Below are 25,975 nucleotides of genomic sequence, written 5' to 3' on the forward strand. Positions count from 1 at the left end.
TTGCACTTGTAAAAATGAGGCTTGCAAAGATTATAAGGATTGTGTATGAAAAGCTCACTGCTGTATCAGTATGTAGTAGGTACTCAGTCTCAGCCATTATTACCCCAAAATGGTTTCATAAGCATAGGTTCTACAACATTCCTGGATTTCCCACATTATTCTATTCAGTAAAGGCATGATTCTATTTTTATTCTATCTCAAATTAAATCACGGGACCTAATTTTTGGCTCAAGAAAAACATGGTTACAATACATCTGGACATGACTGCCAGGGCAGTTTGTTCTTTCTGCCTCTTCTACATTTTGTTGCTGGGCACAATAAAGACAGGGTCACTCAGAAAGAGTTCCTCACTGACAAATTGGGACCAATCTTGAATCCCTGGAGACCATTATTTTTGGCAAATGCCATCAGTGAACATACACGGTGCCATTCCCACAAAAGTCTATAGCATCTAAGTCTTGAAAACAGGTGACAACTGAAATAAAAGTCTAATAATATTCTGGTCTTATAATAATGTCCTGTGTCCTTCAGGATGTTAGGCCTTAAGGTATTTCAGTCTGGTTATGCTTCAGCAATAATAACAGATGGGCTATTGTGTGATGTGGGCCCAACAGCAAAATTCAGAAACTTCCAGTGCATCTTCACTTGAACACATTTGGCTGGTCTCCTTCGTCATGGGGTTTTCATTTTTCCTTTAAAAGAATGACTTAAGATAAGGTGCTTAAAAATTCCACACTGAGTCTCAACGATAGTGAACAAACACTATTTAATGCCCTCTGAGCCACAATGTCTCCTTCTGTAAAATGAAGGAGTTGGGTTAGAGTTGGTGTCACAGACCAGACCACACCATAGATGGGTAAGCTAAACCCTCTACCACAGATCCCAGCAGTGAGGAGGGGAAGAACAGAGCCAACATAGGACTGGGGCCTGAGGCCAGGGTAACAAGTGGCTGGGAAAACCAGCCATTAACTCTGAAGCTTCAAGTCTCAAAAATGACACCTTCATTTTTTTGATTTGATGAGATTTGGTCTAGTATGATTGTCTCATTTATTCCAGTGTATGTACTTGCTGTAGATTTGTGTACAGAATTAAACATCCATTTATTAATTTATAAACCATAATAAAACCAGACAGTTATTTCCCTTTTCCAGCATATCTTGCATTGGAAAAGGAAAACATTCATTTACAAATTCCAGCAACATCAGAAATTTCATTAAACCCTGACAGAGGCATAATTCATTTTGGAGTTCAATTATATGTTCAAGGAATCAGGTATTGTAATCTATAATAACTATTGTAATATCTTTGCACTGCAAAATTATCCCCATTTGTTGAGAAAAATTCAACCGCAGACCCTACTGCCTCTGGTGAAGGCACATAGCAAATTTTTTCACGAATAACACCCTTCAGTATTGCCTCTTCCCACTTTACACAGCAATTGTTTCAGAACTTGGGAGCCAAGTGTTTATAAAGCAAGCACACAACAAACAAACAAGGACTCTCCTGAGGCCAGTGGTTGGTAAATTTATAGGCAAGCAGGGGAACCAGTGACCTCTCCAGGAGTAGTCCATTCGTAAGGTGACAAAACTTAACATCTTAAATACAAAAGTTCAGTCAAAGCAAAAAAAAAAAAAATTAAGTGCATAAGCTGCATTACTTCCTCTGAACAAGGGAACACCCACTAGGATATAAAGGGCAAATCACCGTCCCATCTGCTGCTTACTCCCCAAGTACTGGGGAGAGATGGGCACAGTGCTGAAGAAAGAAGGTAGCCATCACCAAAGACCTCAAAAGTCAGCCACTGGTCCCCTTATGCCTTTCAGGAAGGCAGAAAAGACCTCAGACCACAAACTGGACCTTGGTGCAGAAGGTTACCTGCTGGGAGCCTATGCCTATGATTTTCCCGATAGGATTCTGCCAAAACTTGAACTTATTATTGACTGAAGAATCTGATTTGGCATTAACTTGGTGACATGATTGAGATCCTAACATAAACATAAAAACAGGTCATGGAATCCAAACACTGTGTTCTTCTTTACAATGCAAAATATTTCGATAACTGGCTAGCACTTCTGTTGATTAAAAAAAAAGGTCATGCCCATAATCCCAGCACTTTGGGAGGCTGAGACAGGAGAATAGCTAGAGCCCAGGAGGTTGAGACCAGTCTGGGAACATAGTGAGACCCCATCTCTGCAAAATATTATTTATTTATTTTTTTTGTAGATTTTGGCCGGGGCTGGGTTTGAACCCGCCACCTCCGGCATATGGGACTGGCACCCTACTCCTTGAGCCACAGGTGCCACCCTGCAAAATATTTTTTAAAATTAGCGAAGTGTGGTGGTGCACACTCATAGTCCCAGCTACTCAAGACTGAGGCAGGAGGATCTTTTGAGCACCCAAGAGTGAACTATCATCATGCCCATTGCACTCTAGCCTGGGTGGCGCACAATGAGACCCTGCCTCTTAAAAAAATTGAGATAATATTCTTGATTCATTCCATTTTCAGCAATTATACTGAGATCGGAGCTTCAAAACACTCCATTGTGGCCAGGCACAGTGGCTCATACCAGTAATCCCAGCACTCTGGGAAGCCAAGGTGGGAGGACTACTTGAGGCCAAGAGTCAGAAGTTACAGTGAGCTATGATGACACTATTGCACTCCAACCTAGGCAACAGAGTGAGACCCTGTCCCTTAAACAAAAAACACACACAAAAAACCACACATTTCATTGCTTCCTACGAAATAGTAAAATGTGTCAGGTATCTATCACCAGTAGGAAATTTTCATGTTTTTAAACATTTAGAAACAAAACCGTTTTTTTTTTTTTTTTTGTAGAGACAGAGTCTCACTGTACCGCCCTCGGGTAGAGAGCCGTGGCATCACACGGCTCACAGCAACCCCTAACTCTTGGGCTTACGCGATTCTCCTGCCTCAGCCTCCCGAGCAGCTGGGACTACAGGCGCCCGCCACAACGCCCGGCTATTTTTTTGTTGCAGTTTGGCCGGGGCTGGGTTTGAACCCGCCACCCTCGGCATATGGGGCTGGCGCCCTACTCACTGAGCCACAGGCGCTGCCCAACAAAACCGTTTTTGACCCATAAGCCAGTCCTCATGTGTCATCCCCTAATGGGGATCAAGACATAAACACAACTATAAAATTATCCCTTAGAAAAATGTGAGATCATAAAATTAAGATTTCCCTACAAAACATCCTACCCATGAAGAATCAGTGAAGACTCATCTGAAAAAAGTGCTACAGAAGTACTGAATGTGATTTCTTTTTTTTTTTTCTTTTTGAGACAGAGTCTCACTTTGTTACCCTCAGTAGAGTACCATGGCGTCACAGCCCATAGCAACCTCAAACTCTTGGACTTAGGCGATTCTCTTGCCTCAGCCTCCCAAGTAGTTGGGACTACAGGTGCCTGCCTCAACACCCAGCTATTTTTAGAGAGGAGGTCTCACTTCTGACTCAGACTGGTCTAGAACTCGTGAGGTCAGGCAATCCACCCACCTCGGCCTTCCAGAGTGCTGAGATTACAGGCATGAGCCACGGCGCCTGGCCTTGAATGTAATTTCTTGAAGACTGATTCTTCTCCCTAGGAGCAGTGCTCTGCTCTGTCAAGAGAAGAAAAAGGCAGAGGAGAGGGAGCAGTTTCCCTTCCCTCTGGGTCTAGGTGGACACCAATTCCAATTTAGAGGTTAAAGAAAGAATCAGGATCTAGGAAATTGGAAGAGCTATTAATTGCAATAGCTTTTCACTTTGGAACATCTGCCAGGAATTGTAAATGGTCATGAGGATGACTGGGAAACTGGGTCCACCTTTGATGCTGGAGATGTTTTAAGTGACCCATATAGGCTCCTTGTCCACTTGATGCCCGTGTCACACATTATCTAAGTCATAGAATTAAAGCACTCCCTTTTGATGTACTCCCTGACATCCTTTGCCCCCAGAAACCACCTCTTGTCAGCTCCATGGTCATCTCCACAGTGATGGTACTTTTCCAGATAGGACTGTGAATGTCATCTGTAAAGCAGAACAAGAGCTCTGAAGTACACTGGTTGGGGAATAATTCCACACTGAAAGGTACTACTTGGCCAAGATCTCCACAGGGACACAACCTTCAGGTGACAGACTCCAGTATGAAAGTGTAAAATACTGGTCTTCACTTAGATTTGCCTCTGCCCAGAGCCTGCAGCTGTCCATACTGCAGGCCCAACTTTCTGTTGCTCCAGGGGGGCTGGGAAGCCCAAGATCTTCCGATGTTACGAGGTTCTGCACCATCCCCTCGGCTGGGTTGTACATTCACTAGTTGTCAAAAGTTTATGATACTGTTGGGGCTGGGGGAAGGAGTCACAGAACTTTCTTGTCCTGTCCTCTGGACTCTACACATCATAACGGTTCAAACTGTATGAGTTTGGGTAGCTCTGCCGGCTGTACTGGAAGTGATCTGTTAAGATGTTGTTGTGGCCATATTGATAGCCCCCATGCTGGGGGAAGAGGAGGCCATTGTGGGGTTTCTCTAGAGGGCTCCGGTGATGCTCCTTGCTGCTCAGGTCTGCTGCTGTGACGGGGAGGAGGTGCTTTTTGGCTTGCTGGTTTGCATCATACTTGGTCTGCATGGGAAAGAAAGTAATGAAACATATTTGACAGAACACACTTGGAGAACAGAGGGAAATCACGATTCAAAGCCAAAAAGGCTTTAAGGCTGACAAAAGGCTCAAGTAGGGCTGGCAAGTAATAATGGACGAGGTCAGGGAATACAGGTGGGACTCTGAAGGCAAGTCCTCCCTGCTAGATCCCACGTACTTATAAAACTGGACAACACAGAGCCTTCAAGAGGAGGGAGAGGAATCCCCACCCAAGCCTCAGCAGACCTGAGAGACACAGCTGGAGTGATGCAAGGTCCTCCATGCAGGAAAAAGACAACCAGGGCCAGAGTAGTCAGTGGCAACAGCGGGAACTAGAGCCCCAGCCTCTGGCTCCCAAGAGGACATTCTTTTCCCAACTCCCCAGGTGTTGTAGGGATAGCCTCCACCCTCTGCCAGCTTACCTTGTTGTACAGGAAGACCCCCAGGATAGCCGTCATCATGCCTAGAACATTGGTGCTTGTGACCGGGTTGCGCAGCATTATCAGGGACACTGTGATGACCATGATTCTCTTGGTGGCATTGGCGACTGAGTAGCTAAGGGGGCTGATGAGGTTGAGGATGCTGAAGGCAATGACATTCTGGGCAAAATTACAGAAGCCACTGACAGCCAGGAGCAGGAGTGTCCAGGGCCACTGGGAGATGTAGGTCTGCAGAGACCGGAGAGCAAGGGCAGCACTTCAATAGATAGTTCCCTCCCTTATCTCCACCTGGTAGGGTTGTGAAGGGGACACAGGGGCTCACTGGGGCGCATAGTCAGCAGGCGGCAAGCCCAGGTGTGTTGTGTGTGTGACCTCTGACCCTCACAACATCGGGTGGCACAACAATCACCTACCATTTCCTGCTGAAGAAGTGCAGGCTCAGAGAGGTGAAGCCAGATTTCCAGAGGGCACAGAGCAAAACGCTTTCCTTTGACCCTGGACAGTGAATGGATGGGAGGTCTTGGGAAAGTGGACGAGGTCAGGGAATACCCTAAGTGTGTGACGACCCTGGTAATATGAGGCCACTCTGATTGAGGGGTCCAGAAGTCAAGAAGTCACAAGTAGCAGATATCTGGACCACAGTAACTGCCCCCCAGCCCCAAGAGCCTGGGCTGGTCCCAGGACAGACAGGTGAGAAGCAGGTAAGTGCTGCCCTGAATCAGCCCAGCTGCTGAATATTTATGAACATCTACTCAGGGCTGGACAACAGAAGGCACATGATCCTCCTGCTCAATTTCACCTTGGTACCCTCCTCCTTGCTGAAAACCCAAGATGCTGTCAAAGGCAGGGCTGTCAGGCTGGCATAATCTCTGCAAAGGGCGTACCAGTTGAGGACAGCCCTAGGCTGTCTGTCTTCCCAGTCAGTGTCTGTGACCCAGGCAGGAGTCCTGGGACATCCTTGTGTTCCAGGGCAGAGCAGCCTCAACACTGTGAGTGGCTTGGTCCAGACAGCAAAGTCCCAGCATCTCAGTGTCTCCTATTCTTTGTAGGTTAATTCCCAGAGCACACAGGCCTTGGCCACAGGACACAGCTGGTTCCCCCATGGACAGTGATGACTGGTGGCCCTACCAGGATGGGAGCTGCCACAGGACAACTGCATGATTTCATCTTCACAACTCCCTGAGAGGGAAGGATCACAGAGTCCTCTCAAAGGTGAGGAAGACTTGCTAAGGCAATCTGCTGAAAGTCAACTAAATCAAAACTGGAACCTCCAAATCCAAGTCTGTCCATCCATGCTACAAACCCTCACTGGAGTAAAATAGCCCCTCTAAGGCACATAAGCCCACCGATGCTTTCAGCTGGCCTGTTCCCCCAGGAGTCCCTCTCTAGGGTGACCGATATTGATGTCTAAACTATTTTCTTTCAGCTTGCACAGACATTGATCTTCTGGGAAAGGAACCCAGCTGATCTGGCTAAAAAAATAGACACACAATAAAATAGATTTTCTTCCTTAAGGTACCCAGTTTCAAGCAGCATTTCAAGACATGTAATGATCCATGTGACATCACAGCAATAGAATCCACCCTGGCAAAACACTCCCTTAGGGTTCTCCTTTGTACTAATCTCTTTCTTTCCCCTAAAGCTGATAACCATTGATATTCTCCATCATAGGTAAGTTTATCTTTTGGAAGCTGCCATATAAATGGAATCACACAGCGTGAGACTTTCTGAGACAGACTTTTTTGACTCAGTGAAGTGTCTTTGTCATCCATCTAAGTTGCTGTTGTCTGGAACAAGAATTGATACTTTTTTTTTTGAGACGGAGTCTCACTATGTCGTCCTTGGTAGAGTGCTGTGGCGTTACAGCTCACAGCAACCTCAAACTCTTGGGTCAAGCAATTCTCTTGCTTCAGCCTCTCAAGTAGCTAGGACTACAGGTGCTCGCCACAACCGCCAGCTTTTTTTTGTTGCAGTTGTCGTTGTTGGTAAGCTGGTCCAGGCCGAGTTCAAACCCACCACCTTTGCTGTATGTGGCTGGTGTTGTAACCACTGGACTATAGGCGCTGAGCTGATACTTTTTTTCGTTGGTTTGTTTTTGCAGTTTTTGGCCAGGGCTGGGTTTGAACCCATCACCTCCGGCATATGGGGCCGGTGCCCTACTCCTTTGAGCCACAGGTGCTGCCCTACTTTTTGTTCTTTTGAGACACAGTCTCGCTTTGTTGCCCAGTCTGGAGTGCAGTAACGTCATCATTACTCATTGCTGAGCTCAAGTGATCCTCTGCCTCAGTCTCCTGAGTAGATGACAAGTACCTGCTACTACTGTACCTGGTTAATTTTTCTATTTTTTAGTAGAGAAAAGGTCTTGTTCTTGCTCAGGCTGGTCTTAAACTCCTGGTTTCAAGTGATCCTCCAGCCTTGGCCTTCCAGAGCGCTAGGATTATAGGCATGAGCCACACACCTGGCTTAGAGGGGGTACTTTTTATTGTTGAGTAATATTCCATTTTATGAATGTACCAAAGTTTCTTTACCCATTCAACTGTTGAAGGACATTTGGGTTGTTTCCATTTTTGGTGACCGTGAATAAAGTTGCTATAAATATCATGTAGAGGCTTTTGCGTAAAGGCAAGTTTCCTTTCTTTAGGATAAACAAATAGGACTGGGGTTGCTAGGTATATTTTATTTCATAAGAAACCCATAAATAATTTCCAGAGTTGGTATACTACTTTGTTTTTGCTTGAATAACATGAGTTACTGCTGTGCCCCATCCTTGGTATTTTGCTCATATTTTATTTTGGCTATTACAGGAGGTATGAAGTAGTATCTTGTCATGGTTTTAATCTGAATTTCCCTAAGGGTTAATAGTACTGAACATATCTCATATACTTAATTTATATGGCACCTGTACATTCTCAATGATAATGTGTCCAAGCTTTTTGCCTGTTTTTTTAATTGGATTATTACTATTGAGTTTTGAGAGTTCTTTATATATGCTAAACACAATTCTCTGGAGGGTATGTCATTTGAAATATTTTCTCCTAGTCTTTAGTTTGTCTTTTCAAACACTTTTAACAGCGTTTTCACAGAGCAAGTTTTTAATTTTGATGAAACCGTCTTTATTAATTTTTTCTTTTATGGACTTTGCTTTTGGTGTAATATCTAAGAACAAATCCCAAGTCATGAAGATTTTTCTCCTGTTTTCCTCGTGGCCTGTGAAATATTTAGCAATGTGCTGTTCAATCTCTGAGTGTTTGGAGATTTTCCTGTAACCTGTTAGTGACTTCTAATTCCCTTATGGTCAGAGAATATATGTTGCATCATTTCAAGCCTTTTAAATTGGTTAAGGTGTATTTTAGGACACAGAATATCTATCTTAGTGAATGTTCCATGTATACTTGAAAAGAACGTCTGTTCTGCTACTGTTTAGTACTCTATAAATGAGATATCCAGTTGGTTGATGATGTTGTTTATCCTTGCTGATTTTCTATAGTTCTGCTGATTACAGAGTTTCCATATATGGTGTATATCGAATTCTGGGTTGACAGTTACTTTAGTTTCAGTACTTTAAGTAATGCATCATTTTTCTCTGGCTACTTTCAAGAATTTTTGTTTGTTTTTAGTTGTTAGCAGTTTGATTGATGTGTCAAGATATGCCACCATGCCCAGCTAATATTGCTTTCCCCCCCCCTTTTTTGAGACAGAGTCTCACTCTGTTGCCCTGGGTAGAGTCCCATGGCATGATCATAGCTCACAGCAACCTCAAATTCTGGGAGTAAGGTTATCCTCTTGCCTCAGGCTCTCAAGTACCTGGGACTACAAGCGCACACCACCACGCTTGGCTAATTGTTCTATTTTTACTAGAGATGGGGTCTTGCTCTTGCTCAGGCTGGTCTCAAATTCCTGAGCTCAAATGATCCACCTGCCTTGGCTTACCCAAGTACTAGGATTACAGGTGTGAGCCACTGCACCTGGCCCCAGATAATGTTTCTCATAGAGACTTCTAATTACATTATAGTTTCCCAGCATTGCCTATGCTGGTCTTGTCTGTCCACATCTCTTAACCTTTTTCTCTGTTGTTCAAACTTAGTAATTTATATTGATCTATTCTCAAATTATTAACCATTTCCTCTGTTAACCACTATTCTGCTATTGAGTCCATTCAGTGAATGTTTAAGTTACTGGTTGTTTCCATTTGGTTCTTTTATCTACCTTCTATTTCCAAAGTGTTTGTCCTTGCTTCTTGGAGCATGATTATAATTGTTGCTTTAAATTCTTTGTCCAATAATGCTAACATGTATGTCATCTCACTGTTGGTGTCCATTGATTCTTTGCCCACGTGACCTTGAATTTTCCTGGTTCTTTATATGAAAGTAATTTTGGATTGCGTCCTGAATATCTGACATATTGTAAGACTCCGGGTCTTATTTAAATCCCATGAAGAATGTTATTTTGTTTTTACAGGCAATTGACACTGGCTGTAAGCCTGACCAGCCTTCTGTAGGTTATGATTCCAATATAATTACCTTTTCAGCATCTTTACAGTGGTATTTGGCTCTGTCTTGAATGCACTACTCTGTGGTCTGTCTCAAACTTGGGCGGTAGTCTATCCTGTCCTTCAGTTTTCAAAGTCTTTGGTATGCTGTGTAGGATCTGAGCCTCACATGGAGTAGCTCAGGGGTGAGCCCAGGATTCCGTGAATTATTTTATTCAATCACTTTCCCAAGCTCCTCCTGCTCCATGATTTCCTGAGTACTTTCCAATTTCCTAGGGTTCCCCCTTTGCAGTCATTTAGTCAGAAAGCTTAACTACCCCATCTGCTACATTTTTCCTGTGAGTGTACTCTCATTTATGGGCCAAGCAGTGAGTGTATAAAGAGAGAAAAAGGTAACAGGGCTAATCCCTTCCTTTTAGGACCACACTTCCTCTGAATGCACTCAAGGTTCGGATGCCTGTGAGCCTCTGCTTCCACTAGCACAATGGGACTGTCTGGGGCCTCCTATTAAGAGAATAAAGGAAAAAAAGAAAACAGTGAAACCCCAAGAGAGGACTTTTCCTCCCTCTGAGAGTTAGGGATCTCCTTTTCCACTCTCCAAGTTCTAAGCAGTGAGCTTGTCTGTTCTCATCTAGGACCCACTTCCACATTTCAGGTTGACTGAAGTGTAGACTACAGACACATGAGCAAAAAGAATAGCAAAGTCACTGATGGTTCAGAGGCACTTTGAAGTCAGCTCTTCTCCTTCGATCTGCCTACTACCATTTACTTTTCAGTTCTCAAGTAGCTATTTTGTGCATCCTGTCCAAATTTTAAAACCAGATGCCTGCTTTAGAATATGATGGTCTCTGGTTGGCTTTCACTGGGCCGTGCATCTCTGGGAATTGCCATCTTCAGGCTTTAATTCTTGGTAAGGTGATGAGCACTAGATACCAGTTGATGTTTTCCCACCTGAGCCTCCGCCCTCTCATTCTGGACTCCAGGCCTGGAACAGCAATGACTAACCTGCCACCTGTGTGTGTCTATGTCGGAGATATCAAAGAAGAGGAACTCAGATATGTGGGAACCATACCTTCACGCTGCAACATTGCTGAATAGTGTTTCACTAGAGCTACATTAAAACATACAAGGACCCACTCATATTTAAAAAAAATACACACATACACAGAGGGTACCAAAAAAATGGATACACATTTTAAGAAAGGAAAGAGTATTAAAATTGTAATACTTAAGTCATATTTGATGCTGCAATTACAAGAGGTACTCAAACATAGCTTGTATTCATCTTTTGTTATCAGTCTACATTGAGTATTATAATTTCAGTACATACTTTTTCTTTCTTAAAATGTATATACATTTTTCTGGGCATCCTCTGTGTATACAGCCTCTACTGAGAAAAAAATAATCACTAGAAGGAAAAAGAAACAGTCTCAAATGCAAGAAAAATCAAGAGATGACAGCAAAAGCCTACATATTACACCTGTGTGGCTACACATATAAGCACCAATGAATTGTTAACACAGAATAGGATGAGAACCAGAAGCAAACCTGTTGACAATATGACACAGCCCATAAAAGAAATGAGGTAAATTTATATGTCAATATGAAAAGATAACCGGGACCTAATAAGTAAAAAAAGCAAGGTGCAAAGTAGTACACTTGCCCCTTCTTATCTGAGGGACATTGATTCCAAGTTGCTCTGTGGTTATCAAAATCCACAGATGCTTGAGTCCCTGATGTAAATGCTATGTAAATAATTGTTATACTGTATTGGTTTTTTTAATTTATGTTTTTTTTACATTGTCACATTGTTAAAAAAAATTGTCACATTGTTATTTTTTATCGTTTTTACTTCCTCTGAAAATTTATGATTCTTGGTTAGCTGAATCCCACATCTGGAACCCACAGATAAAAAAGGTCACTTTTTGTGTAAGAAAGAGGGAGGATAAGCAGCGTCTGTGGCTCAGTGAGTAGGGTGCTGGCCCTGTATATGGAGGGTGGCGGGTTCAAACCCGGCCCCGGCCAAACTGCAACAAAAAAATAGCCAGGTGTTGTGGTGGGCGCCTGTAGTCACAGCTACTTGGGAGCCTGAGGTTGGAGGTTGCTGTGAGCTGTGACACTACGGTACTCTACTGAGAGCAGCAAAGTGAGACTCTGTCTCTATAAAAAAAAAAGAAAAGAGGGAGGGTATGAATATATATGCAAATTTGCTTGTACACATATTTATAAAAAGAAACACGGAAAGCGTGAACTAGGAGCATAAAAATTGTTATTTAGGGGGAGGGAGAGGATAGGGTAAAGGTCACAGGGATTAAGGCCAGATTTATTTGTATAAACCTTGTTACATAGTTTGGCTTTGGAACTATAAGGGCTTTACAAGTTTACATATTCAGTGTGGGAGAAAAAAAAAGATAACTGCTAAAAACTGAAAACAAATGGAACCTAAGTGCATAGTAAGTTGGTGACCCAGGCACACTGTGAACACAGTCATTTCAGGTGATCTTAGGACACAGAATTCCACCGGCACACTTTAAAGGAACGTGTTTTGTCTCAGCACCTGTGGCTCAAGCGGCTAAGGTGCCAGCCACATACACCTGAGCTGGTGGGTTTGAATCCAGCCCTGGCCCACCAAACAACAATGACGGCTGCAACCAAAAAATAGCCAGGTATTGTGGCGGGTGCCTATAGTCCCAGCTACTTGGGAGGCTGAGGCAGGAGAACGGCTTAAGCCCAGGAGTTGGAGATTACTGTGAGCTGTGATGCCACAGCACTCTACCCAGGGCAACAGCTTGAGGCTCTGTCTCGAAAAAAAAAAAAAAAAAAAATTAAAGGACCATGTTCTGAGAACAAATGGAGCTGTACAGTAGTCTTCACTTCTCTCAGTACTCTAGTTGCAGTTGTACTGTGGTGATTCTCATTTGATGTGATTTTATGAGTGTACAGTAGTAATAACAGAGGAAGAATAAGCAAATAAAAACTGAGAGGAACCAAGCATACTGGAAATGTGATATAAGTATAAAAATCAGGTTAGGTGCCATAGCTCATGTCTATAATCCTGGCACTCTGGGCGGCCGAGGCAGGAGGATTGCCTGAGTTCAAGAATTCAAAACCAGCTTGAGCAAAAGCGAGACCTAATTTCTACTGAACACAGAAAAATTAGCCAGGCGTGGTTGCATGCACCTGTAGTCCAAGCTACAGGGAGGATGAGGCAGGTGGATTGCTTAAACCTAGGAGTTTGAGGCTGCTGTGAGTTATAATGACGCCACTGCACTCTATCGGGGCAACAGAGCAAGACTCTGTCATTTAAAAGAAAAAGAAAAGAAAAAAAAAATTAAAGCAGTAAAAATCCTGGACTATGAGGCGGCACCTGTGGCTCAATGGGTAGAGCACCGGCCCCATATACCAAGGGTGGCAGGTTTGAACCCGGCCCCGGCCAAACTGCAACAATAACAACAACAACAAAAATAGCCGGGCATTGAGGCAGGCGCCTGTAGTCCCAGCTACTTGGGACCCGGCTGAGGCAAGAGAATCGCCTAAGCCCAGGAGTTGGAGGTTATTGTGAGCCGTAACGCCATGGCACTCTACCGAGGGTGATAAACTGAGATTCTGTCTCTATTTACAAAAAAAAAAAAAAAAAAAATCCTGGACTATTAAATTGAAATTGGAATTAATCCCTTTGAACTCTCTGCTGCTTCACCAAGTATTCATATCCTAGCTTTTCGCTGTGAAGGCACAACTTCAATAACAACCCAGCAGCAATGAACACCCCCAGAGTGTGTGGGCACAATGTGCTTTGCTCCAGTGGTGTATGCACTGAAGGCCCTGACTTCATCACAATGTAATATATCATTGTAGCAAAATTGCATTGGACCCCATGAATATATACAAATCAGAAAAAGGGGGGATAAAAGTACTTGGATTTTGTGTATTAACACCCTTCCCAACTAGAACCCTTACTCCTGAAAGAGCAGCTGAGTACAGGTGTGGGATGGGAAGGACATGAGTGGGGGGAGGTTATCCCATTGAGTCAAAGGCTACCAAAGACTGACCAGCAGTGCTGGAAGCCAGGGAGAGAATCCTAAGAGCTCTATTTGCTAAGATAGGAGAATCTGAATAGGAATAACTCATGTAACTGATAAACACACAAATTTCATAATGAAGAAAAACAAAAGAACCCTTTCCCCACTCTCAAAAAGGAAAAAAATACCCTGACTGAATTCCTCGGTCAACATTTGAACAGCACTTTATAACACTTTAACTCTGAAAATTGGTAATTAAAGATAGGGTCTCACTCTGTCACTCAGGATGGAGTCCAGTGGAACAATCATAGCTCACTGTATTCTCCAAATCCTGGGCTCAAGCAATCCTCTTGCCTGAGCCTCCCAAGTAGCTGGGACTACAGGTACATGCCACCAAGCCTGGTTAATTTTTAAATTGTTTTGGAGAGACAGTCTCACTATGTTGCCTACACTGGTGTTTAACTCCTGGCCTCTAGTGATCCTCTTGCCTCAGCCTCCTTAAGTGCTGGAATTACAGGAAGCAGCCATTGCACCCAGCCAAGATGCTTTTCTTGTACAGGACGGACTTCAAGGTAACAAACAAGTTCTGACTGATGATGGAACATTCTTCAAGGAGAAATTATAGTTCATCAGCATGGAAGCAAAGTTAGAAAACTGAGGTTATTTATCTATAAAATGGAGATAATAGCCACTATAATAGGTGGGCTAAGATTAAAGGCAAGAAATGTCACAAATCCAGCTAGATCAGATTAAGCCCTCAATAAACATTTACTCTTCCTTTCTAAATAGGTCTAGAGAAATCACACCAGCCTCCTCTTTATATTCACCTTTCTTTCTTTCCTTCCTTCCTTTTTCCTTCCCCTTCCTCCCATCTCTCCCTCCCTCTTTTCTTTCTTTCTCTTTATCTCTCTCTCCTCCCCCTCCCTTCCTTGCTTGAGACAGGGTCGCATTCTGTTGACCAGGCTGGAATGCAGTGGCATCATCATTAGCTGACTACAGCCTCACCTGGGCTGCAGAGTTCCTCCTGACTAGCTGGGACTACAGGCACACACCACCATGCCTGGCTCATTATCTTATTTTATTGCAGAGACAGATCTCACTCTTATTCATGCCAGTCTCAATCCTCCTACCTTGGTCTCCCAGTGCACTAGGATTATAAGTGTGAGCCACTGCACCCAGCCCTCCTGTGTTAGTTTCTAACACATTCTCTGGAGGATGACCCTATACGTCAGTGGTTCTCAACCTTCCTAATGCCGCGACCCTTTAATACAGTTCCTCATGTTGTGGTGACCCCCAACCATAAAATTATTTTTAATGCTACTTCATAACTGTAATTTTGCTACTGTTATGAATCATAATGTAAATATCTAATATGCAGGATGTATTTTCATTGTTACAAAGGGCGCGATCCACAGGTTGAGAACCACTGCTATAGGTGCTAGGAAGATTCCCAAAGTAAATGGAAATAATAGACAGGGAAGAAACCAAGCTGTACAGTTTAAAAAATTCAAAGTGAGATCTGAACCAGACTACCATGATAGGAAAGAGTCACCTGTGTTGGCATTTTTTTTTTTTTTCATTCTACTGGTATAAATGCAGCAGCTACCAGCAGCTGCACACTAGAGACAGAAAGGCAAAGGAAGCTCACTTCCTTCTTGACTGCATATAATTTGAGTCCTAACAAAAGAGTCAGATTTTTTATAAGGCTACTAGATACCAGAAAACACCCCAAAGTCAACATGGAGGTATAGCTCCTAAACAAAGCACCTATTTTAGAACTTGTCCAGAAAAAGGGTAAGTTCTCAGTGCCAGCCAACTCACCAAGTCACTGCTGACCAGAAAAGCTGAGAGGTCTACCAGAACCCAGGTGGGAATCATAAAGAAGACGGCATGGCAGCCCAGGATGTTCAGTAGCCGGAGATGGTGAATCCGTGAATCTCTCAATACCTGAAAAGAGAAAGCCACTTCAAAGGCTGATCGACGGTATATGTGGCAAGAAGGGCTCCAGTTACTCAGGCCCGAAGCACAGTGGCTGTACACTAACAACTGCATCTGACATTGAACACCACGCCTCCAAGTGCATCTATCATGACATAACATAGTACATGCCCCAAACAAGTACCATATTCCATGTATAAAGAAACCAAGAAAAAAAAGAAAAGAAAAGAAAACCAGTAACACCCAATGCTGGTGAAAATCAGTGAAAACAGGCACTCCAAAATCTTGCTGGTTTAAGTCTAAATTGCTATATACTTTCCAAATTACAACCAGGCAAACTATGTCCTGAGCCATAAATGTTTCATACACTCTGACTTGAAAACTGTAAGCTTACCATAAGAAAATAACCTGAGAGACAGAAAAACCTCACACACAAAGATCATTTCTACATTACAACAAGTTGAAAATAACTGATACATCCAATACAAACTGATAGTGTTAATTGTGGTACCTGTAAAGTACGTGACTGCCATAGGATTTAAAAGCAGTAATTGTTAATTATATGGGGAAATGCTATGATAAAATGAAGCGAAAAATTTCTAACACATCTGCAGTATTGTAGCTCTAAGAAATGTTCAAAAGAAACCTAACATTAATAGTAGCAATCTTCAGGAAACTACACTGTGATTTTGACTCAATAAAGTAGAAATTCCTGAGCAGGGGACAGGTCTCTTTTGATTCCTTATCTTGAACACCCACCATACATAGTAGGTGCTCAATAAGTTTAAAAACATTTTTTAAATTGGGGTTTGCTCTTTTTTTTTTTAATGAAGTATGTGTTAATTTTATAATGGAAATACAAACTATTTAAAAAGTAAAGCAGCAAACAGGAGATCAGTAGAATGGCAGTAAGGATTTTTTTTTGCTCCCACAATGATGAAGTCTCTACTCGGCCAATATTTCAAATGCTACCAGCCCGCCACCCGCACGCCCTTGAAATATCATGAGTATTCATGACAGTGCCCAAATACCTTTTTGGAGAATATGTTCTGAAGGGAGAAGCACAGAGTGGCAGCAAGGGCACTGACAAGACCCCACATGTCGAAAGACAACTCGGTGACGGTGGCCAACAGGACGCCGCTGATGATGGGGATGAGTGACAAATACACCTGTGGGAGGATAGGAGGGCTGATGGGCCAGCTTGGAGCTGGGCTGCCTGCCACAGATGCCTGGAGGAAAGCTTCCTTTGCTCTCTCCTCTCTCATGAAAGGGACACTTTGGAATGCCACTGATGCTCTCAGGAATGGCTAGAGGGAGATAGTTATCAGAGCATGAGGGGCAAGGCTGTGTGTTTGTGGGCAGAACCACCCCTAAACCATCACCTCCATCAAGAGCCTCTGCTTAGGGCCACAGACCAAGGCTGGTCTAAACTAATGGGTCTCTCCACCTGCTGCCAACACACTAGGATTTGCAACCTTGACCCTCTAAGACAGGGGTCCTCAAATACCGCGGGCCAGATGAGGCGGTGTGATAGTATTTGTTCCCGTTTTGTTTTTTTACTTCAAAATAAGGTATGTGCAGTGTGCATAGGAATTTGTTCATAGTTTTTTTTTTTTTTTTTAAACTATAGTCCGGCCCTCCAGTGATCTGAGGGACAGTGAACTGGCCCCCTATTTAAAAAGTTTGATGATGGCTAAGAGGTTCTCTTGTTTCCTCTTATTGCAGGCTTCTCCAACTGGATTACTCTTGGTAGAGACACCCCATGGACACCTCCTCCTGCTGGCAACAATTCCCCTCAGTTCTCAGGACACCCAGCTCTATCCTATAGGTTCCTGTGCTGTGTGTCCCTTGGTTTCTGCCTGAGCTTCCCCAGTGGAGTGCTTGCCACCCATGCTAACTGCCCTTTCAATCATCTGGTCCCTGTTAGACCATGTATAATTCTAGGGCAGTCGTTTGCTGCTCTATCTGGGTGCCTGGCACACAGGAAGCATTCAATACCCACTGGCTGAATAACAGGAGGCCTCCTAGAAGGTCCAGCATGAAAGGGCCTGTTGGCTAAATGTCTCCCAACTCCCAGGATCTGCAGAGATCCATTCTCTATGTCTAGTATTCTAGTGCAACCTTGTCCTACAACCTTGTCACTCTCAAGACAAAGGTGAACATCCTTAAGACGAGGTGGTGATGCCCCCTGGGAGGGCAGAGCAAGGGCTATGAACTGCAGGGTCTCAATTCCAGCTCCCCTACCACTGACTGTGGACTTCACACATGTATGTCTCCTCTTAAGTCCTATTTCTTCTCCTGAAATCAGGAATGATGACTACCTGCTTTATCTGCCTTGCAGGGTGGATCTCTATGAAGTTATTACATCATTATCATTAGTTGCCTGCCTCAGAGAACCAATCCCCAGTCTTTCCTCACTGTGTGAAGTTTCCGGCTCCTTGCCCAAGCAGGGTACAATGTCCTATACAACAGAAAACCTGATAAACATGGTGTGATATCAAGTGATGCAGCTACATACACACTTCCTGGGCAACTCTGATCCCCAGTAGGCAAGTCACACCCTGACATCACCCTGAGGGGACAGGATGAAGAGCACACACAGGTGTTGCTGAGATAAAGATAGTTTGGAATAAAAAAAAAAATCAGCCACAGTGGCCCACTTTCTATAAGCTGATCCAGGGCACTGCTGCTCAGAGTTACATAAAATATAATACACGACGCCAAAAACCAACCACTTGGAAAAAAGATGCTGTGTCCAGCATGAAATGGATTCCAGCTGGGACAACAAAAGTCTGACTTCTGCTTGCGGACAAGGGGCAAGGCTGCCTCTTGGCTACAGCCATGGCTTGGCATTTTGAACAGACCCTGGAGTCTGCCAGAAGCATCATCCTATGTACCCTAAGTTCCACGTGCTGCTTTCATTTCTATTCCCAGCTTTATTTCTAAGACTTTGCTGAATTTAACCAAAAATCAAACTCATTTGATTCAACGTCTTGCTTCTGGGTCCCATAAGTCCTCTGACCATTCACTCTCTTATACAAAAATGAACACATGTCAGTTCAGAGTTCCCTTCAATTCTGGTTTTACTGGAGGGACATGCATGGCTGCCTTAACAAGATGTGGCCAAGCCATCAGCTACCAGCAGCTCCAGGTAGGAAATCAAAACAGGGAGGAAAATTAAACCTGAGGAACAAGTGTTCTTAACATACACATGCTTCACATACACTGCCCGCAGGGTGATTCTAGATAGAACATTAGCAGTAAAAAGGCCATTGGAGTCCTCTACACTGACTTCCTTATTTGACAATTAGCCACATAGCCTGCAGACCAGAAGCGGGGACCACGTCACCAGTTGGGCAACAGCTGGATCCCTCAATCCAGAGTCCTTCCCGGCGATTACCTTAGTGCTTTGCTTCTCCTTCATGATAATCCGGGACAGGAGGACCACCCAGATGGGCATGGTGGCCTTCACTGCAAAGAGAGGGAAGGGCACTCAGTGGGCTACCCGAATCCCAAGGCCCACCCAGGAAGCCCTTCCACCTCCACGGTGGGGTTCCACCCAACAGTTGTTCCTGTCTGGCTCTGCTCCTAGCTCCCTTCTCAGATCTTTTCCTCCCTGAGAACGCTTTATGTGCCCCTCCCCTACCAAAAGCTTTGGCGGGCCCTCTGCGGACCTCTCATCCCGGTGGGACGCGCTCTGGCCAGCGAACTCCTACCCATGAGCCCAAACCTCGGGCAGAACACCCCGGCCACCGCCCCATACTTCGGGTGCCGTACCCACCGGTGTGAGCGTAGGACACAGGCACCTTCCAGATGCTGACGTGAGCAGACACAGATGCGAAGTACTTGCCGAAGGCAAGCGGCAGCACGTAGCGCGGGTAGAAGCGCGGCGGCAGCAGCGGGCCGGGCGACGGATGCGAGCTGGGCCCAGCGCCCGAGACGGGTGGTGCTGGGGGCACGCGCCAAGCGCGCAGCAGCGGCGGGAGCCCCGCGCACAGCGCCAGGATATGGCACAGAGACACCGTCACCGGGAATGGGAAGGCGCTCAGGATAACCTTGTTGACCACGTTGCCGCCCGCGCTCAGCGCGTACCACAACAGGCAGAGTGCCGCCACTCGCGCGCCCTCACGCGCCCCGCTGCCCGCTGCGCCCGAGACCCCCGAGCTGGAGCCCGAGCCCACAGCTGCCGCTGAAGCCGCCGCCATCCTCCCGGAGCGGCCGCCCCTTCCCGCCTGTCCGACGGCCCGACGCCGGGCGGGGGCGGGACTCAGCGGGGGTGGGAGCACCGGCTAACGCCATCATCCATTGGTTACTGTAGCCTCACATCATCCCTGCGCGCCGGCTGACGCGCCAGACAGCACGTATCGAGTGCAGGCCTCGCCGCCGCCGTACGTACTTCTGGTGGAGGCGGGTCCGAGGCCGGAAACCGAGGGAGGAGATGCGGACCTGGAGGCCACTGTGCCATCCGAGACGTGGACTGTCCTGGTACCCGGGGCTCAGAGCAGGAGCGGTTGGGCTGGCGGGAGCGCGAAGGCTCCGCCCGGTCAGTGTCTGTGAGCAGCCAGTCGAGGTCGCGGACTAAACCCAGAGGCCTCGGTCGGCGGTACATCAGCGTCTTTTAACCAGATTCGTGATGGTCTAGCGGCGGCGGACACCGAGGATACGATTTTTCGGAGAAAGAAACTAGGTTGTTGAAAGATTCCCTTGGGCTGTATACGCTCTGTAAACCGGGGCCACACGCCGGTGGCCAAACTCTGGCCGGGGAGCCAGCCCGGCGCAACCGGTAGACCTAGAAGGGCTGGAAACCACCGCGACAAGCGCAGTTCACCTGTCTGGCTCAGGCATCATCCCACTGAATTTTAGTAAAGCCGTGTGGTAGGTATTACCATCCCCATTTCGTCGGCCAATTTGGGGGTGTGACCCACGACAGCCTGCCTCCAGGGCTTTGAGTAGGGGGAGATGTTTGGCCCCGATCAGCCGGCACAGACCAGCCCCAGGCCCCAGTGGAGGAAAACAAAACGTTTTCAGCATGATCTTAATACTGATTAAAAGACTTTAATTTTTTTTTATCAAAAATCATGTGCGTTCACCTTTTTTAGAAAGGAGTGTTAACATTCCTTGCTATGGTATCCTTGTCTAATGAGAAAGCAACGACCCACCTTGGTCCCCATATGTTGGTAGTTATCACCTTGTGGTTTTTTTGTTGTTTTTTGTTTTTGTTTGTTTTTTTTTTTTTTTTGAGACAGAGTCTCATTTTTTCGCCCTCGGTAGAGTCCAGTGGCGTCACAGCTCACATTAACCTCAAAATCTTGGGCTCAAGCTATCCCCTTGCCCCCTACCCTCCCAGTAGCTGGGACTACAGGCGCCTGCCACAACACCCGGCTATTTTTAGGGACGAGGTCTCGCTCTGATTCAGGCTGGTCTTGAACCTGTGAGCTCAGGTAATCCACCCACCTCAGCCTCCCAGAGTGTTAGGATTACGGGCGTGAGCCACCATGCCCAGCCCTATCCTTGTGGGGTTGTTTTTTTTGAGACAGAGTCTCACTATTGTCTTCGATAGAGTGCTCACAGCAGCCTCAAACTCTTGGTCTTAAATGATTCTCTTGCCTCAGCCTCCCAAGTTGGTGGGACTACAGGTGCCCACCACAATGCCTGGCTATATTTTTGTTGTAGTTGTCATTGTCGTTTGGCAGACCCAGGCCAGGTTCGAACCCACCAGCCTGGGTGATGTGAATGGCACTCTAGCCACTGAGCTACAGGAGCCAAACCTATCCTTGTGTTCTTAAAGAAAGGCAGTACCTGTGCCCTAGAGCTTATTGGACACTCAAGGCATAGGTATGGTCCCTGGCAGGTGGGGACAAGGGGAGCATCAGCCTGTTCCAATCTCTAGAACTGAGAAAAGGTGCTGAAATGACCCCAACCTCTATACTCTAATATCCTCCAGTTGTGCCTTTCTCTTGTCAGAGATGTCACATCCTTGGGATACCGCATGTCAGGAGAGCTGGACAGGGTGAAAACATAGGCACAGTAAATTTAGGAAAATAGTTATAGTCACTCCATAGCACAGCTGAATGTCAAACATTCCTACTGACACACTTTTGTTGCCACAATTCTGGGGTAGGCATTTTGAGCCCCCAAATGATGATAGGTGCACAATAATTAGCCCAGACCCACACAGATGGTAGATGAAAGTTCCTAGGATTCTCCCTCCCATTGGCCTCTTCTTGGGGTCCTGGCACATGTCCCATATCACACCTTTGTCAGAAACCCCTGCTGGCTCTGAAACTGTGCTTCTGAGTTGACTGCTATCCTGAAAGCTGTTACCTCTCTTAAAGGTTTAGCTGTTTCCTCATATGTGAAATTAAGTAGAAATGGGCAAGATGACCTGTTCTGTGAGCAAAAAACTCAGAAAACCAAAGTCTTGTCTTAGGTTTGGATTTCAGAGACTAGGGGAAACTAAAAAGATTATCACTTTATAGTCAAAGGAGTTGTTTTTTAAAAAATCAGTGCCAACTAGATATGTAGTTAAAGGCAGGGGTCAGCTGCCTAACACAGCTCGGAGCCTCTAAGCCATGATGTGTAAAAACTGCAAATATTTGAGAGGAGAAACAAAAAGTCACTGAGATATGAGCTATGGAGGGTTTTTCTCTGGGGTAGCTGATGTGTGAGTGAGGCAGGGTCCTTGGGACTCTTTGTCACTCCAAACTAGCAGGTACCGTGGATGAATAAAAAAGGTGGTGCTCCTCCCTCCCCCAAATGCAACAGCATGCTTAACAGGCCAGCTTCCAGGCTGTGCCCTGTCCTGCCCCATCTTCCTGCAGTATGGATGTGGTGTCCAAGACTTCCTGGCTAGTCCAGAATCCAGGAAAGGGCAGGTGTAGTTGTGAAGACCCACATGAGAAACAATTCTTAGACTGGTTTGTGCAAATCGTTTTTTATTTCCACATTTATATCACAAGGTGTCCACTTACTGGACCAAATAGCAAAGTTGCTCCCTTCTGCGTCCTGAGAACACAGAAGTCTAGGTACTGTACATTCACTAAGGCTCCTTGTTTTTGCAAATCGCGTTTATGACAAATAACCATAAGGCAAACGAATCTAAAGGAATGGTTATGAGTGTTTCCAGCGTACAGACAGGTCTTCCCTCTCGCCCAACAGTACAGCTTACACACCAGTAGCACCCGCGGTAACTTTTGTGTTGTTTTTGTGGGGGGAGGGAACTCCAGAAAGGTGAAATTTTCTAGAGATGTGTGCAGGAGGAAAAAATGAGGAAGAAGGGAAAGATTTGTTTGGCTGGTGGTCAGATGGAAGAGAAAGAGAAAAATAAACTTGAGAAAACAAATTTTTGCAGCATTTTTTTTAAAACTGGGGTTTAACTGAAACCAGATATGAACTGGTGGATGCCCATGGAGTGTGGGTCAAACTGGCTGGTCAATGGGCCTGCCTACCAGATGCCAGTGGCTTGCCGCAGCCCAGAAGTTTCCAGCACACGACAGAAAACACTGGCTTGATAGTGGCTGGGTGGGGAGCAGAGGCCACGGTGGAGCCCACTGTCTCACAGACCCTCAGGGCCAAACTAAAGAACAGAAAACATAGAGATGAGATGCACGCTTCTGTTGCTATGTTAAAGGTAACCTCTCCCACAGGTTTTCTGTGCCTGCCTGCAACTGAGGTCCCAGCATTCAGGTGCTAGAAAGTATCCACACCTCTTCCAGGGTGGGGAACTAACGCTTTTTATAGCTGGTCTGCTATAGAGTTCTGAACTCACTTTGCTGTCCTTCCTTACACACGGTCCTTCCTTTGCAATTTTGTTAGTAAACTGGTAGCAGCATTTCACAAAAGAAGGAGAATTTTGAGGGAAGAGCGCAGAGACCACGCGACTCCCGCCCCCTCCCTCCCGCCTGGGCCGGACACCCCAAGTTACCAGCTGCATGGAGCATCTGGACCCTGGCCACCCACCCGCCCTGGCTACTGCAAGGTGGGAATGCACTTCATGGCCAATGGGCTAGTCAGTCCAAGCAGACATAAGGCAGAACATTCAACCGCCCGTCATCACCATGCGGGTCGAGGGATATGCACTGCGTCCAGTCATACCAGTTACCCTGTGTGTCCTGACACCCGTTCACCCCTGGCCACTGGTGGGCCTGGATTCTGTTGAGATCGTCCTGTGTGACCTCCCGGGTCAGCCCTGGGAGGTCTGTGGGCGGGTCGTGAGGCACCAGCACATGCAGCTTCCTGGCCCCTCGTCGGGTGCTCTCTTCCTGCTTCAGGTACTCAGACATGAAGTGGTGAGCCCCGGGGGTCTGTGCCCCGGACGATGAGAGCAAGCTGCTCTGCCGGCTCAGGTAGGACTGGATGATCTCATTGCGTGACAGCTCCTTCCAGTTCGTCTGTTCAAAGGGGCTCTGGAGGCTAGCCTTGGCCTCCTGCTTGTCTAGCTCTGTCCTAGGCTGCTCCGTGTGCACAGGGCTGTCTGCCCGCACTGGCTCTTTCTGGGTCAGAGGTTTGATCTGTCTTGTCATTGGGTCAAAGGTGAGCTTTCGCTCTTTTAACCGGACAGGCTTGACGCCTGCCTCAGCTACCTGCCCGTCCAAGTTAACTGTGTAGTCTCGAGGCCGGTACCTCTTTTTCTTTTTACTGTCCGAGCCACCTGAGGAGGCAGCATCACTGTCCGCCTTGGAGGAGTCCGGGGAGAACCCCGCCCGGGGTAGAAGGGGACGTTGGTGGCCCTCAGGCTGCTCCAGCCAGCGCACAGGGCTCTCTGCACTTGGCAGCAGCTCAAACGGTGATGGCACCTGCATATTATCAAGTGCCTGGGGCCGAGGTGAAGGGCTGGGCACGGAGCCCTTAGGTGTGTATGAGCTCTGCTGCCGGGCAAAGGAGCCCTCATGCCGTGAGTTCCGGGGACTGAAAGAGCAGCGAGGGAGCCCCTTGGGGTGGGGGAGCCCCGGAGTTTCGTCCACCCTGTCTTGCTGCTGCAGCACCGAAGCCTTTCCCTGCAAGCAGGGCCCGGAGGGCTTGCCCAGGCCAGGTGAGTTGGTGTGCGGCCGCACAGCATTGACAGGGATCTTGCTGCTGTGCTTGTCATTCTCACGCTCCAAGTGGCTGCCCTCAGGGGCCGTGTGCCCACTGCCATCCAGGGGGCTGGGGAAACTTTCTGGGCTTCCACCAATACCATTAGTGGGGAGGGGAGATGAGTTGGGGACCAGGGGGTCGTGGCTAGCTTTGGAGACCTTGGGAGGTGGCCCAGGGTGGCCGAGGTCACGCTGGTCACCCCGGCGCTTGCGGCTACCCAACCTGTCCAGCCGTTGCCCAGGCAATCTCTGGATATCATTGCGATTCTTCAGGTCATGGATGCTCTTCGGTGTGCCAGCCACTCCCGCCTCTGGCCGGCAGTTGTGAGCACCCCCGTTGGCTGAGCCAGCTGCCCCTGCCAGCCCCCGCAATGCCGCCTCATTCTGGTGCACGGGCTCAATGAGCTTCTGCCAGCTCCGCAGCAGCTTCTTGGCCCGCTTGGCGAGCTCCTCGTTCTTGGTTTTCTTGCGGACGTCGTTGATGAGCTTCCCAAGTCGTGTTTCCTACAATCAGAGAGAGATGGTAATGTGCTTTTGGGACAGGGACTTCCCCATGAAAAGAGAGCTGAGCCAGAAATTGTGGGAAGTGCCATTGGCTTTGAAATGACCCCTTCCCCACCCAGCCACTATCAGGCCAGTGTTTTCTGTCATTTGCTGGAAGCTTCTGGGCTGTGGCAAGTCACTGGCATCGGGCCAGCAGGCCCAGTAAACAGCCAGTTTGACTCTTAAACTGCCAGTTTCTCTGACACAAAAATCTATACGGATCTGGTCCTTTGTGACAAAATAAATCCTCAAATCTAGTCCTCAGGCCTTAAGAGTCCCATGGTTAGGTGGCTTTCTCAGAAGCACCATCCCACAGGCTTTCAGTACCCAGTGGCTATGAACCATCAAGGCTACTGCAAAGACACAGGGAAGCTTTATGGGTGAGAAGATGCCATGGACAAGGTGACAATACAGAGGACCTGCTATTGCTACTTAAGCAGAGGGCCAGGGACAGTGCCACTCACTGAAGGCTCCCTAAGCACACCTCTTCCCATGTCCCCATGTGTCCACAAGGTGTATGGGGCATGGAAGAAGGAATCCAGCTCTGGGACTAATAACATCCCATTCTTGCAGTGCCCATGGGAAGGCAGTGATAGAAGGGCACATGCCATAAGGGCATACCATCTCCATCAATCCTCTGAAGGCCTCCCTGACTAGTGGAAAGAGAATGAAGTTCAAAGAAGCTGGGGAAAGATCCAGGCTGCTGCCTTCCTGATTCCATTCTGCCCTCCCAAATGCTCGGGGTCTAAGGATACTCACCTCCAGTGCCTCTTTGGTAATGGGGTATTTCTCCAAGCTGGAGATGACTTCCAGTACCGCCACCATGTTCCGGATCTGCAAAAC

General features: G+C 46.6%; 2 protein-coding genes across 6 annotated transcripts in view; both read right to left on the minus strand.

The window, feature by feature from the left end:
* Positions 1 to 747: 747 nt before the first annotated feature.
* Positions 748 to 19,756, minus strand: SLC35E1 (solute carrier family 35 member E1). The gene is made up of 6 exons (XM_053585561.1): positions 19,297 to 19,756; positions 18,916 to 18,986; positions 16,547 to 16,684; positions 15,399 to 15,524; positions 5,052 to 5,297; positions 748 to 4,614 (listed from the first exon to the last, which is right to left on the minus strand). Exons 1-6 carry the CDS (start codon positions 19,718 to 19,720, stop codon positions 4,384 to 4,386), a joined length of 1,236 nt encoding a protein of 411 aa, XP_053441536.1. The 5' UTR covers positions 19,721 to 19,756; the 3' UTR covers positions 748 to 4,383.
* Positions 19,757 to 20,803: 1,047 nt separating this feature from the next.
* MED26 (mediator complex subunit 26) overlaps positions 20,804 to 25,975 on the minus strand; it is a 51,680-nt gene continuing 46,508 nt past the window's right edge. For all 5 annotated transcript variants that reach the window (XM_053585562.1, XM_053585566.1, XM_053585565.1 and 2 more), the window contains 2 exons: positions 25,892 to 25,966; positions 20,804 to 25,093 (listed from right to left, as the gene is read on the minus strand). In XM_053585562.1, coding sequence (XP_053441537.1) covers positions 23,525 to 25,093; positions 25,892 to 25,966 — 1,644 coding nt within the window. In that variant the 3' untranslated portion in view covers positions 20,804 to 23,524. The remainder of the gene's footprint in view (positions 25,094 to 25,891; positions 25,967 to 25,975) is intronic.

This window comes from Nycticebus coucang, chromosome 3, assembly GCF_027406575.1.
Source record: "Nycticebus coucang isolate mNycCou1 chromosome 3, mNycCou1.pri, whole genome shotgun sequence".
Taxonomy (NCBI): domain Eukaryota; kingdom Metazoa; phylum Chordata; class Mammalia; order Primates; family Lorisidae; genus Nycticebus; species Nycticebus coucang.